The sequence below is a fragment of the Carcharhinus amblyrhynchos genome, chromosome 4 (genome assembly GCF_965287045.1).
Source record: "Carcharhinus amblyrhynchos chromosome 4, sCarAmb.v2.hapA, whole genome shotgun sequence".
NCBI lineage: Eukaryota > Metazoa > Chordata > Chondrichthyes > Carcharhiniformes > Carcharhinidae > Carcharhinus > Carcharhinus amblyrhynchos.
In genome coordinates, this window is record NC_137327.1 from 134,047,790 (window position 1) to 134,061,152 (window position 13,363).

The 13,363-nt window shown below is 41.2% G+C and overlaps 1 protein-coding gene and 1 pseudogene across 1 annotated transcript in view; both read right to left on the bottom strand.

The window, feature by feature from the left end:
• LOC145342378 (thioredoxin domain-containing protein 9 pseudogene) overlaps positions 1-1,547 on the bottom strand; it is a 1,657-nt pseudogene extending 110 nt beyond the window's left edge.
• LOC145342376 (forkhead box protein O1-like) overlaps positions 1-4,935 on the bottom strand; it is a 49,892-nt gene extending 44,957 nt beyond the window's left edge. Inside the window, exon 1 of the mRNA XM_080187909.1 lies at positions 2,970-4,935. Coding sequence (XP_080044035.1) covers positions 2,970-3,392 — 423 coding nt within the window. The 5' untranslated portion in view covers positions 3,393-4,935. The remainder of the gene's footprint in view (positions 1-2,969) is intronic.
• Between the last annotated feature and the right edge of the window lie 8,428 nt (positions 4,936-13,363).

A 13,363-nucleotide genomic window follows, 5' to 3' on the forward strand; every position in this document is an offset into this window, starting at 1 on the left:
CACTGTAGTTAATGATAGCAGCACAGCCCAGTCGCCATTCCAGAGTCTCAGTGGTAAAGTTGTCTGTGCAACCAAGGTCATCAAACCCAACTAAGTAATCTTTAGCTTTTCCATCTTTCACCAAAACCACTGTTGGAATTATTTTGATTCATAATCTCTCAGAAAGAAAAGGAGCTTTTTCTGCATTTAATTTAGTGAACTTGGTTTCAAAATGCTTTTTAGCTAGAATAGCCAAGCGCTTGTCTACTATCTTGCATCCAAATGTGATATCTCGGTAAAAGTGGCAAACCACATTTTTACTCTCTTTGACCTCTTGAAAAAAATCTTTTTCACTGGTAATCTCTTTGTATTCACCATGGCCCTTGGAAAGCCATTCCTGTTTCTGCTGCTGTGCTTTCTTCATTGATTCAAGCCTCTTTTCTCTAAGTTTCTCCAGTTCATTTGCATCCACCTTTTCAATCTCTGTATCTAGATGTTGTTCACTATTTCAGTTGTCTGCAGCATTTGCTGCTTAAGAACTTTACTGAGCATAGCTATACCTAATGTTCACTGACCACTCCAAATAAGAATATTTATATAAGTATTAGAAAAAAAGGATCGACTAACTGTGCTTTTAATCAGAGCTAAGATTGTTAATAGTTCTAATCTCTTGCTAACAATATTCTAAAAAGTTAAAAGATTACACATATCATTACAATGTAGTTTTGAGTAAATACTATGTTTGTGGTCATTAAAGTATTTTAGATTAAGGCTAGTCAGCATTACCTAAAAGACCAGGTGCAACATAATACGATCAACACAGAACAATTAACCTCATGAATCAAAATCATTCTAAGAATCACAATGACAGCATAAAGCAGAACGTGACCAAGGATATCAGAACATGAAGTGAACAGAACAAGAAATGCAACGTGTTAAGATCTATAAAAGTGAGCAATAAAAGTCCAAAAAGATGTATACCTACACATTATAAATTGCACCATGGCACAAACAGATGTTTGAAATGCTACATTAATCTTTCCCTTTTACACCCATGTTAAGACTGCTACAGAAAATACTGGGGCCAACAGCTGCAGTCAGTACAGGTAATGAATACAATTAATGGATAGCTATAAAAGGTGTGAAACAAAGTTGTGTTCTGACTCCAGATCTTTTCAATCTTTACAGTGAAATGATTATAAGATACCCATCAGAGCTACCAGACATGCAGTAGGTGGACAGAATATAAATAATCTGAGATACGTGGATGACACAATATGGCAGTTACAAATCTAAGACTCAGAATGACAACTGTAACAAACTGTAAATGGATGTAGGTTACCATTAAACTATAACAAAATGTTATGCATGGTAATATCAAAGAAGGATTATATCGAGATGCAAAATAACAGGAATTGAAAAAAATTAGGATAGAATCATTTTCTTATCTGGGTAACCTAACAACATCTTTTGGGGAAGGTGCTTAAGATAGAGAAGTGCATAACATTTGCAAAACAAATTAAAATGTCAAAATTCTTTAGTAATAAGAACATCTCTATGGAAAGCAGAATGAAGTTACCCAAATATTACATCTGGTCAACATTCCTATTATGGATGCAGAAGTTGGAATATAAGCAATGGAAAATAAACTACACACAACGGAGGTGAAGTTTGGATGCAAGATGAGGATTAGCTGAGAATGTTTTGAGGAAAGCAAGCACACAAGAATAAATGAGAGGATCATCCTATTATTCATTGGGTCCCTACTTAAAAGGGAGAAACTGGAACATACAGTAGTGACTGGGGAAATTGAGGGCAGCAGAGCAAGAGGGAGACAAAAGGTACAAGTACTCCAACAACTTCAGAAGCAGGTACAACACAGGGTAACCACATCTTGGTGTGGTTCTCATGCAGTACCATGAAAGATACAGAGCCATGATTACCGAAGTTGTAAAGCACAGCATCTAAAGAAGCCAAATCATTCCTGGCCACTCCCATGTTAGCTGATCTTAGCCAGACCAAAAAATGAAAGCACTATAGCTGGCCTTAATATCGAACAGCCAGTGGTCTTTAAGGGGAGAAAGGTAAATAATCTGCTTGAGTAGCATTCTAACAACAATGCTAAAAAGCACATCTAATCTGAGGGCATCATCAAGCTCAACTACAACGTCCTCTTACGAAGAACTTGTCAACATGATCAAGCAGGTTACTGCTGATGGTACATCCATCCCAGCTCAGATCCATTCTAATGATGTGGATCTCACTTTTCATATTGAACATGCTTATATTTGTATGGGTGAAATTAAAAAAAGGAAAGGACAAGGAGAGTAATGAATACATAGACTGCTCATAGAAGTCTGCAGCTGCCAAATCCAAGATTAACTTGGATAATTTAACATCATGTCACTCCTTTATTTTCATAAGGATCCGTTGGTATTTTTAAGACTTGGTTTAAACCAACAGGCAGACAAGCATCAATGCACAACATGGAGCTGGTGGACAAATGGTCACTGATCATGAAAAATGCAATCAAATCAGTGCCTGTAGTAAATTGAAACTCTGATCTAAATTTTGCAAATACCAGAAGTTATTGTAAATCCAGAGAGTGATACTTGAAGTTTGACATCACCCATGTCACAGCTCTGTAATAATTCCCAAAAGTGCTTTGTTCTACATTTAATTTAATTTGTTCTACAACCAAACGATTCAAACTCTCCAAATAGAGTGATAAAACCAGCCCACTAACTGAGAAAGTGACCCACAGGTTCATATTTGCCAATCTTCTCCCTGTTAAAGCTACCAAGAATCATGGCCACAAATCAAATTATTGATCCTCAATCGAAATACAATATGCCAGCACATTTAACCCTCTATCAGAGAGTTTCAGTAATTGAAACAAACAATAGTTCTCATGTTCTAGAATCCATTCTAAGCAACTGACAATTCAAAATAAACACCAAACTGCCCCATTCCAAAAGCTGAATTCGTACCTTCCATCCAGCTGAACTGTTGCTATCTCCTTTGTCCTTGAAGTAAGGCACAGATTTGACCATCCAGTCATAGATTTGAGACAGAGTCAGCCTCTTTTCAGGAGAACTCTCAATTGCTTTGGTGATAAGGTCTGCATAAGACTGATGGCCCCATGCATTCCTTCTAGCTGAACTCTTCCGTTGAGCACTCGTTGCACCGACTTGGGAACAAACCTCTGCATTCAGACTAGTTTCACACTCTGATTTTACAATACTAGAATCAGAAACATCCTGCTTTTCTTCTTCAGTTGGGGTTCCTGAGGCAGAGTCTTCCTGTTTGACAATTGTCAGGTCTGGTCTCGGCAAAGGCCAAGTGCAAGATCTGGGGCGGCTCTGTGGTTCAAAGTCAGGGTCAATTTCAGCCTGCGATGCTTCTTCAGCCATAACTGATAAGATATTTTACACAAAAAAATCTTAAATTCAGACACAATGGCTAGTTTCTTTCCGTAAACAAAAGGCCATGACTACTGTCCTATAAAATGCATGCAGTTTCCAATTAATTCAAATTTTCCACATTAGAATAAAAACAATTTTGTATCTTTATAAAAGGAAAAAGATCCAGGCATAGTTCCAGTTATTTGTAAAGTCAAATTGGTAATAGCAAGCACGTATGCAAATATGCTGGTAATTCTCAGCAGTTGTAATTCTGATTTCAAACGAAGGTCAGTTTTAGTTCCAGATAATTAAGACAACGTAATTCCAACCAGGAGAAACAAAACTGGCACCCACTGCAATATGATCTGACATGTCCCTTCCAGTATTCACACATGCTCTGCTTTCAAAGTCCAATTACTCTTAAACACTTTGCATCTTTACTATGATGGAGAATCCGATTTGCTTATTATAAGTTATATAATACTGCACAATCTCAACACGCCAGTAGAATCAGACTTTATTTAAATGTTGAAAACGACGTTCACGAAATCTTTAATCTTGTACAGCAACCTGAATGACGATCTTCAGTAAGAACGATGTAATGCATAAAATAAAAACTTGCTTCAACGTGGGAACACTTGTAATTTCGAGTTTTAAGTTCGTTTAAAATTCACAAAATCGGTGTAATCCCCGAAAAAGCATCCTGTGTGTAAAAAAAAAGTATCTCCAAACTGGTGAGTTTGCAGTCCGTTTTCCTATGGAATACAGAATCTTATTTCATTTTATGTAAAAAAAAGGCAGTGGAAAAAAAAAGAACAAGTGAAAATTAATTCCTGATGGCTTTCTGTACTGTTTCTGCGGGATTAAGAAGTCTTGTCAAGAGACTTCACTAAATAAGAGGTACACGGTTAAGGGGGGGGGGAAAGAGTTTCAAGAAAAACTTTTTTTAAAAAAAAATCAACGTGCACCCCTCAGTAATCAGTCCTGATTTCTCATGGAGCCATTCGAAGTGGCGGAGTCTCCAAGGCCTGCGGTAGTGGGTTGTCTGTATTTTTTTTCCCCCCCCTCTGAAGGGGGACAAGGAGCAGCTGCTTGCTTCTTCTGCCTACTGCTGCCCTCACTCGCTGAGACCCGGTCGGGTTCCCGCCGCAGGGCCCGGCCACAAGGCGCCTGCTCTCCAAACGATCATCTTGACGACGAACGCGGGCAAATGCACCACCGAAGGCAAAACAAAAAAAAACCCCAAATAAAAAGCTGGAACCTCCAAGTTGAAGAGGCGGCAGGAGCTCTCAATTCGCCTACCGGACACCCTGGCGGCAGCAGGAGGCGCGGCGGCGGCGGCCTCCGCCGGGACCGCCGACAAACTTCATTGGAAGTGATTCCACGCTAGGGACGGATGAATTTTAAAATCTCCTCAGAAATCCAACCTCTTTTTTTTAAAAAAAAATAAATCGCTTATTTTCTTTTTCACCTTCCTCTCTGTTTTGACCCGTTTGGCTTCTTTTGACGCGTCTTCATGGCGTAGTTAACATCAGCGCCTGACACTGTGCGGGGCGGGGGAGGGGAGACAGAGTGGAAGATGGCGGCTGCTCAACTGCGGCATGACGGGAATTGTAGTCCTGCCGCAGCCGCTCCCTCCAGCGTTCGGCTGGGGACCTCCATGGCCGCTGGACTACAATTCCCAGAGCACACCGCGGGGGTCCCGACCTTCCGTTACAACAACAACTCTGGATATACACACTGCGCCCTGAGGCGCTTCGGCTCCAGTTGCCGTTTGCCACCTGACTGGAAACCCAATCGTGGTTGAATTTGAGTCGGTAGTCTTTTATTTATTTTGAGTGGGATTATGTTCTCAGTTAAACCCCTGGTTATTTTCTCGCTCGCTCGTTCTCTCCCTCTCTCTGCAGCGCGAAGCCGATGAAAGTGCCACGGCGATGGGGCTGATGCCAGCCATTTTGCCGCGGTGTCCGCTGGGGGTTGTAGTCCTGGAACCCGGCGGTGCCGCGGGTTGCGACGGTTGGATTGGCGGCGATGAACTACAACTCCCAGCAGGCACTGGGAACAGGCCTCTCCCTTTAAAAAGCCTCTACTACGTGGAAACCCTTTAATCACGAGTAAAGGTAAAGAGTGTGCTCTTCTGATTGACAGGTCAACCCAACAAATGCTGTAAAATTTTGGCTAGCAACGCTTTAAAACAGGATGTCAACTAAACACGTTGGCCAATAAAAAGCTGGCGGTAGCTGTCACTCGTGGTGAATCAAGAGGCTGTATGCAGCTCCATGTTATGCAAGGTTTATAACGCTTCTAGCTCCTCTTTACAAGGAGAAATCAGGACTGATTACTGAGGGGTGTCACATTGATTTTGTTTTAAGTTTGTCTTGTCTGATGGCCCAGTTATTTTTAATATCACTATGAACATAAACACCTCCTTTAATAAAGGTGGTTTTAAAAAAAATGTTGGTCTGACCTCCACAGTCAGAGCATTTTAAACTGAAATCCCATACGTTGATCATTTAAGCAAATCAGCTGGACTGACACCTCCAATGCAGTATTGAATGTTAGAATTCGGTCATCTGAATTACTTTTGAATGGTACGTGGATGCTACAAGATAGCAATAAATGAACTCGTAGATCATCTCGCTGCAGTTTGTGTGATCTTTTTCCGCAATGACATCTGAATTGCCTATCTGACAGCAATCGTTGCAATATAAAAAATGTTTGACTGGGAGACATTTTGAATCATTTCTGTCAGACACTTGATAACTGAAACTATTTTTCTTTTGTTGTTTCAATTTTTACGGTGTGAATCCAAAGCTAAAGATGCACAGTTTGTCTTGTTACTATTTGGGGGACTTCTATATTTCTTTATAGTCGAAGTTTAAATGCAGGTTATCTTGCTCTACAGTGGCTAGATTTCAAAATTACTTTGGCTATGAAGGAAAGGTGTGCAATGCAAGCTGTTAAACTTTCAAATGAAGCTCAACTGTTTCCAATTTCTGTGGCTAGTTTTTGATTTGTAAATTAGATAAGCTGCAGAAGCTTGATGTGCATTGAATTGCTTGTCTTTTGTTGCCAGTCGTGGCTCAGTTGGGAGCATTCTTGCCCTAAGTCAGAAGGTTTGGGTTTAAGTGCTACTCAAGGCATTGAGCACAAATGAGTGGCACAGTGGTTAGCACTGCTGCCTCACAGTGCCAGGGACCTGGGTTTGAATCCCAACTTGGGTCTTTGCATATCTGCGTGGGTTTTCTCTGGGTGCACCGGTTTCCTCTCATTGTCTGAAAGACTGTGTGCATTGACCCGAAAAGGTGCTGGAATGTGGCGACTAGGGTACTTCATAGTAACTTCATTGCAGTGTTAGTGTAAGCCTACTTGTGACTAATAAATAAACTTTAAAAAGCAAGGCTGACACTCCATTGCGGTGATCTGAAGAAGAATCATATTTTACCAGGCCTGCTGAATCTTTTCAGCATTTTCTGTTTTTAATCCAGTGCAGTAATATGGGAGTGCTTCACTGTCAGAGGTGCCATCTCTCAGAAGAGGCATTAAACAAATGTACTTTCTGCTCTCCAGGTGGCTGCAAAAGATCCATGGCATTATTCTGAAAAGCAGGAAATTATCCCCTGTGACCTGGCTGCTATTTATCCCTCGAATATCATGTGAACAGATTGTCTGGTTGTTACCACATTGCTATTTGTAGGAATTAACTGTGTGCAGTGTAGCAGCTGTGTTTTCTACATTACAACAGTAATTGCACTTTAAAAGTGCTCCATTGACTATAAACATTCCAGGATATCTACTATTCATGAAAAGCCTTATATAAATGTAAATTTTTATAAAATCAACATTGCAAAAACAGATTGATCTTTGTCACGTTCTGTCGGTGGGGGCGTTCTGTGTGCAAATTGCATGGCAGGTTGCCTACATTGTGACAGTGACTACATTCCAAAAGTACTTTGCACCTTGATTGTGAAAAGCTGTAAAGAAGAGTCACACATATTCTAATGTTAACTCTGTTTCTCTCTCCACAGATGCTGCCAGACTTGCTTGAGATTTTCCAGCATTTTCTGTTTTATTTGAGATTTCCAGCATCTACAGTATTTTACTTTAATATAAACTCAAGCTGTCAGAATTCAGGAGCTCCCACCCTAGCCTCACGTTGGGTTTACCTCAAGCAAACAGACTGCAGCGATTCAAAAATGTGGCTCACCACCACCTTCTTGAGGACAATCAGGGATTGGCAATACAATAAAATTTTTTTCAATTGTGTTTATTCTTAACATGCTAATCAGACGTAGGATTATTTTCTAATTGCTGTAAAGTATATTGAGTTTGCAGATGAATGTTTTATTGTGATTGATTTTACAACAATAGAGCTTTATTTTGTAAGAAATCAGGTGTTAAAAGAAAATGGCCATCAGATGTCCATGAGTCTATCTTTCACACCTTACCTGCTTTATTATTAGAAATAGTTATTATCTCAATTGTTCTAGCATCTTAGGCCAAAGCAGAAATGTAATTGAGAAACAATCCATGATCTTCAGTTACCATTTTTCTTCCTTTTAATCATAGTCTCACAACACTAGGTAAAGACCCAACAGGTTTATTAAGCAGCACAAGCTTTCAGACTGATGTTCTGTCATCAGGTGAGCGTGCACTCGCCTGATGAAGGAGCAGCACTCCAAAAGCTCATGATTCCAAATAAACCTGTTGAACTTTAACCTGAGACTACTTACTGTGCCTACCCCAGTCCAACATCGGCATTTCCACATCCTTTAATCATGAGAAGGGTTTGTAAGAGTTTAAATTGATGAAGTAAATTGTCAGGAGTATATCTCCTTATTATGAAACAGAAAATGCTGAAAAGATTCAGCAGGCCTGGTAAAATTTGATTCTTCTTCAGATCACTGCAATGGAGTGTCAGCCTTGCTTTATAAAGTTTATGTATAGTTGGAATGAAGTATTTTACTTCAGTACTAAAATACATGTATGGTGTGTAAATAAGGCATCTAAATGACAAACAAACATTTTGAATTAATCAGGTTCTGGGAAACTGGGTTCGAATCCCACCATAGCAGATGGTGGAATTCAATAAAAAATATCTGGAATTAAGAGTCTACTAATGACCATGAGACCAATGTCGATTGTCGGAAAAACCCATCTGGTTCATTAATGTCCTTTAGGGAAGGGAATCTTGCCATCCTTACCTGGTCTGGCCTAAGCGTGAGTCCAGAGCTACAACAATGTGGTTGACTCTCAACTGTCCTTGGACAACTAGAGATGGGCAATAAATGCTGGCCAGCCAGTGAATCCCTTGCCCCACAATTGAATAAAAAATATTAATAAGGTAAGGGAAGTGGATTACAAAGAGTGACTTTGAATATATAGCACAGAAAAAAGAAAACCACACATTTATATAGCAGTTTTCATGATGTTTCAAAGTGCTTTACAGCCAAAGAATTATCTTTAGAGTGTAGTCATATTGTCATGTCAGAAATACAGCAACCAGTTTGCACACGGCAATCTCTGACAAACAACACTGTGACAATGACCAGATCATCTGTTTTCAGAGATGCTGATTGAGGGGTAATATTGGCAAGGACATAAGAACATAAGAAATAGGAGCAGGAGTAGGCCATCTAGCCCTTCGAGCCTGCCCCGCCATTCAGTAAGATCATGGCTGATCTGTCATGGCTCAGTTCCACATTCCCGCCCTCTCCCCATAACCCTTAATCCCCTCTCTTATCAAAAACCCATCAACCCGCGTCTTAAAAATATTTAGCGAGGTAGCCTCCACCACTTCAACGGGCAGAGAATGCCAGAGATTCACCACCCTTTGAGTGAAGAAGTTCCTCCTCAACTCCGTTCTAAACCGCCCCCTCTTTATCTTGAGGCTGTGCCCCCTAGTCCTTTCTGAGCGGGAAGAGTCTCTCCACCTCTATCCTATCCATCCCATTCATCATCTTATACGTCTCAATGAGATCTCCCCTCATTCTTCTGAACTCTAACGAGTACAAGCCTAGTTTATTCAGCCTCTCCTCATAGCTCAACCCCCTCAACTCCGGCATCAGCCTAGTAAACCTCCTCTGCACTCCCTCCAAGGCTAAAATATCCTTGCGTAAGCATGGCGCCCAAAACTGCACACAGTACTCCAGCTGCGGCCTCACCAATGCCCTATACAGCCGCAGCAAGACCTCCCTACTTTTATATTCAATCCCCCTCACTATGAAGGCCAGCATCCCATTCGCCTTCCTGACCACCTGCTGCACCTGCAAGCTGGGTTTTTGTGACTCATGCACAAGGACCCCGAGGTCCCTCTGCACCATCGCTTGCTGCAGTTTTTCACCACGTAAGTAATAACCCTTCCTACCATTATTCCTACCAAAGTGGACCACCTCACACTTGCCAACATTAAATTCCATTTGCCATTTCCTGGCCCATTCGCCCATCCTATCTGAAAGAATTCCCTTGGTCTTGTTCAAAACATTTCCATGGGATCTTTTACATTTGCCTGAGAGGGTAGTCAGGGACTTGGTCTAACATCTCAGCTAAAAAATAGTACAGCATCTCCTCAGTACAACAGTGGAGTGTCAGTCTTAATTTTTCTGATGAAGACCTGTGGCTGGATGTTATGGGCCTTTGCTGGGTATGTTTTTGTTTGGAGGATGCATTAGCTACAAGATTGGATAGCCCGCCACTTTCTTGCCCACTCCTGAGCTGCACCTATGAAGGGAAGTGGGTGGATGCCGAAGTCAGCAGCTCATCTATCATATATAAATAATTAAGGGTCAAGTGGACTTATTTACAGGCCAATTGATTCTGATATTATGCTGCCCATACCAGGGCTTGAGAGAAGAGAGTGCCAACGTTGCCAACAGCTGCTGCCTCAGCACCATGTTGTAAACTGAGTTTCCCGTCTGCTGTAGACCTATTGTGGTGATGGGCAAACTGTAGTGGATCCAGGCAATCTGGAAAATGGAGTTGATGCATGCCATGACTAACCTTTTGAAGCGCTTCATATGATGGAAGTCAGCGCCACTGGGCAGTAGTCAGTAGACACACTGCCTGGCTTGTCTTTGGTACAGGGATGATGGTCATCATCTCGAAATGCGTAGGGCCTTCAGGTTGGGGTAAGGAGGTTAAAAATGGCTGCAAATATCCCTGCCAGCTGGTCTGTGCAGATCTGAAGGATCTAGGCCAGTCGCTTATCTTGGGTTAACTTTCAAGAAGGCCAATCTGACATTTACTTTGGTGACCTTGGATATGGTTCAGCCGAGGCTTCCAGAGTGAATGACATCCTCATGCCAACCTCTTGCTCAAAACGGGGTAGAATGCATTGAGCTCATCGGGGAAGGTGCATTGTTGCCAGCAATTCTAGACGCCTTCACCTTGTAGCCTGTTATGTCATGCAGACTTTGCCATAATAAGTGGATGTTAGTATGGCTAGCCTGGAACTCTAACTTGGTCCAGTATAGAATGTGGGTTAATGTGGGATTAGAGACTGCCTATGGTATGAAGTATAAGAATCACATGGTAATTGACTCAGAGACAACACTCTGGAAGCAGCGCCATGCATTACAATAATCTGGGATCTCTAAATAGTTAAAGACAAACAATAAATGGTTCATGTTTAGGTTACTTATGTTTAGGTTTACATCAGGAACTTTGATAGTAACCAGAAGTGATTACCGGGGATAATTTTAAACCAAAGTGGTCCAGTATCATGGAAGAGTTGTTCTTACACACCAAGACTATTAATTTATGCTATTACTCAGAGTCAGGAAAAGGTTCAGACTCAGCAACCGTTGTAGGTAAATGGCAGTAGGTAATGCTGCTGTGGGCATTCACCAGGAAGTATTTCCTGTGTTTCATAAGAACATAAGAACATAAGAAATAGGAGCAGGAGTAGGCCATCTGGCCCTTCGAGCCTGCTCCGCCATTCAATAAGATCATGGCTGATCTGTCGTGGCTCAGTTCCACTTTCCGGCCCTCTCCCCATAACCCTTAATCCCCTCTCTTATCAAAAACCCATCAACCCGCTTCTTGAAAATATTTAGCGAGGCAGCCTCCACCACTTCAACGGGTAGAGAATTCCAGAGATTCACCACCCTTTGAGTGAAGAAGTTCCTCCTCAACGCCATTCTAAAACGCCCCCCCTTTATCTTGAGGCTGTGCCCCCTAGTCCTACTGTCTTTTTTGAGCGGGAAGAGTCTCTCCACCTCTATCCTATCCATCCCATTCATCATCTTATACGTTTCCAGGTTTGCCAATGATTCTGCTGCGGGAGTGAAAGAGAAACGTTAATGTACTAGAGCTACAAATACGTGAGAATGACATTAATACAATACAGTTATGGTTGGATAATAGCTGTAGTGTTAGGTTAATATCCTTGGGGTTTTCAAGCACCTACTTTATTCTGACAGAAAAGTTTTGCATTCACCACCAGCATAAGATTAATTAACTGGACAAAGACAAAATACTGGCCACTTGCAATGAAAACAAAATATGCTTGAAATACTCAACAGATCAATCATAAACCTGTTGTAACTTTGACGTCTTCCAATTCCAATGAAAGATTAACTAACAGAAACATTAATTGGATATTGCCTGTGACTGGACGAGTGTGGAAGCAATTAACCACCAAATGTCTGCCCTTATTCAGGGTAAAAGATAACCAAAAAGAGTGATGAAAAGATTCTCAGTTTGCAGCTTCTAATAATACTTCAAACAGTATTCAGCCTATTTTGACCACGGGAAATAATATCTCAGCATTATATCAGGTTTACTGAAAAGGTATTGTCACAAAAACAGAATATCTTTCTGGCATCTTGAGCACCCTTAGTTTTAATCCTCTCAGCATTGATGGTTGTACATTTAGCCCCCTAAGCTCTGGAATTCCCACACTAAACTATGTTTCTCCACCTCTCTTTCCTCCTCTTAGATGCTCCTTAAAATCCACATCTTTGACTGCGGTAACATAGGTTCTTTAGATGTGTCAGTGATGAGAAGTTGAGACTTCTATGTTTTAACATGAACTGTTTATTGTTAATCTTTAACTATTGACAGATCCCAGGCTACTGTCATGCACAGTAATGCTTGTATGAAGGTAGGCTGCTCCAGAGTGTTCTTTCTGAGTCTATCACTGTGCGACTCCTGTATATCATACCATGGGCAGTGCTATTCTCTCGTCCCATATTAACCCTTGCTCTGCTGAGCACCTTTACATTACAATGGCATGCGCACACTATCTAAACTTCTGGCCATCTGTCCTAATAATATCCTTATGATATCCTTTTGTACCTTTGTATCAAATTTTACTTTATAACGTTGTTGAGAAACACCTTGATTGTTTGTAGGTTAAAGGTGTTATATTGTATGCAAGTTGTCACAACAAACGATAACAAAAAATGTTATGTACAGAAAATTTAAGTTCCCACCTTGTTTTACATGTCTCTCCCTCTCGATACCCAATGGATGCAATGCTGAAACGTTTTATAATGAGAAACACATGATGGCAGGTTTAGAGATTAATCGCAGATCCACTCAGTTTACTTAACTCTATCTACTATCCTATTCAGCTTTTCAGGCAGTAGATCTTCCTTCTGCTATGTGTTTTGAGACTGAACTTTGCTGCATTGCTCATATCAATCTACTAATTTAGAAGAATCTACTCCGTGCTTCTCTGCTGGCTCTGCACACTGAGTAACATTTACACAGGTTCAATTTTGTGTGGGCCTGGGTACAGCACGACCAGGCCCATCCATTGTTACTATTCCCATCCTCCTGATCCAGTGCCTGCATTTTTGGCATTTTCTGTCTTTGGTCTGCTCAAAGGTCTTCCAGTACAAAGAGCGGTCGACAACTGTATGCTGCACACTGACATATATGCCAAGATCCTGGACAATGTGCTGAGAGGCACATTAAAGTTTGGAGCAGCAGCCAGAATAGTTCAGTGGAGAAATGCCATTGACCAAGACCCACCT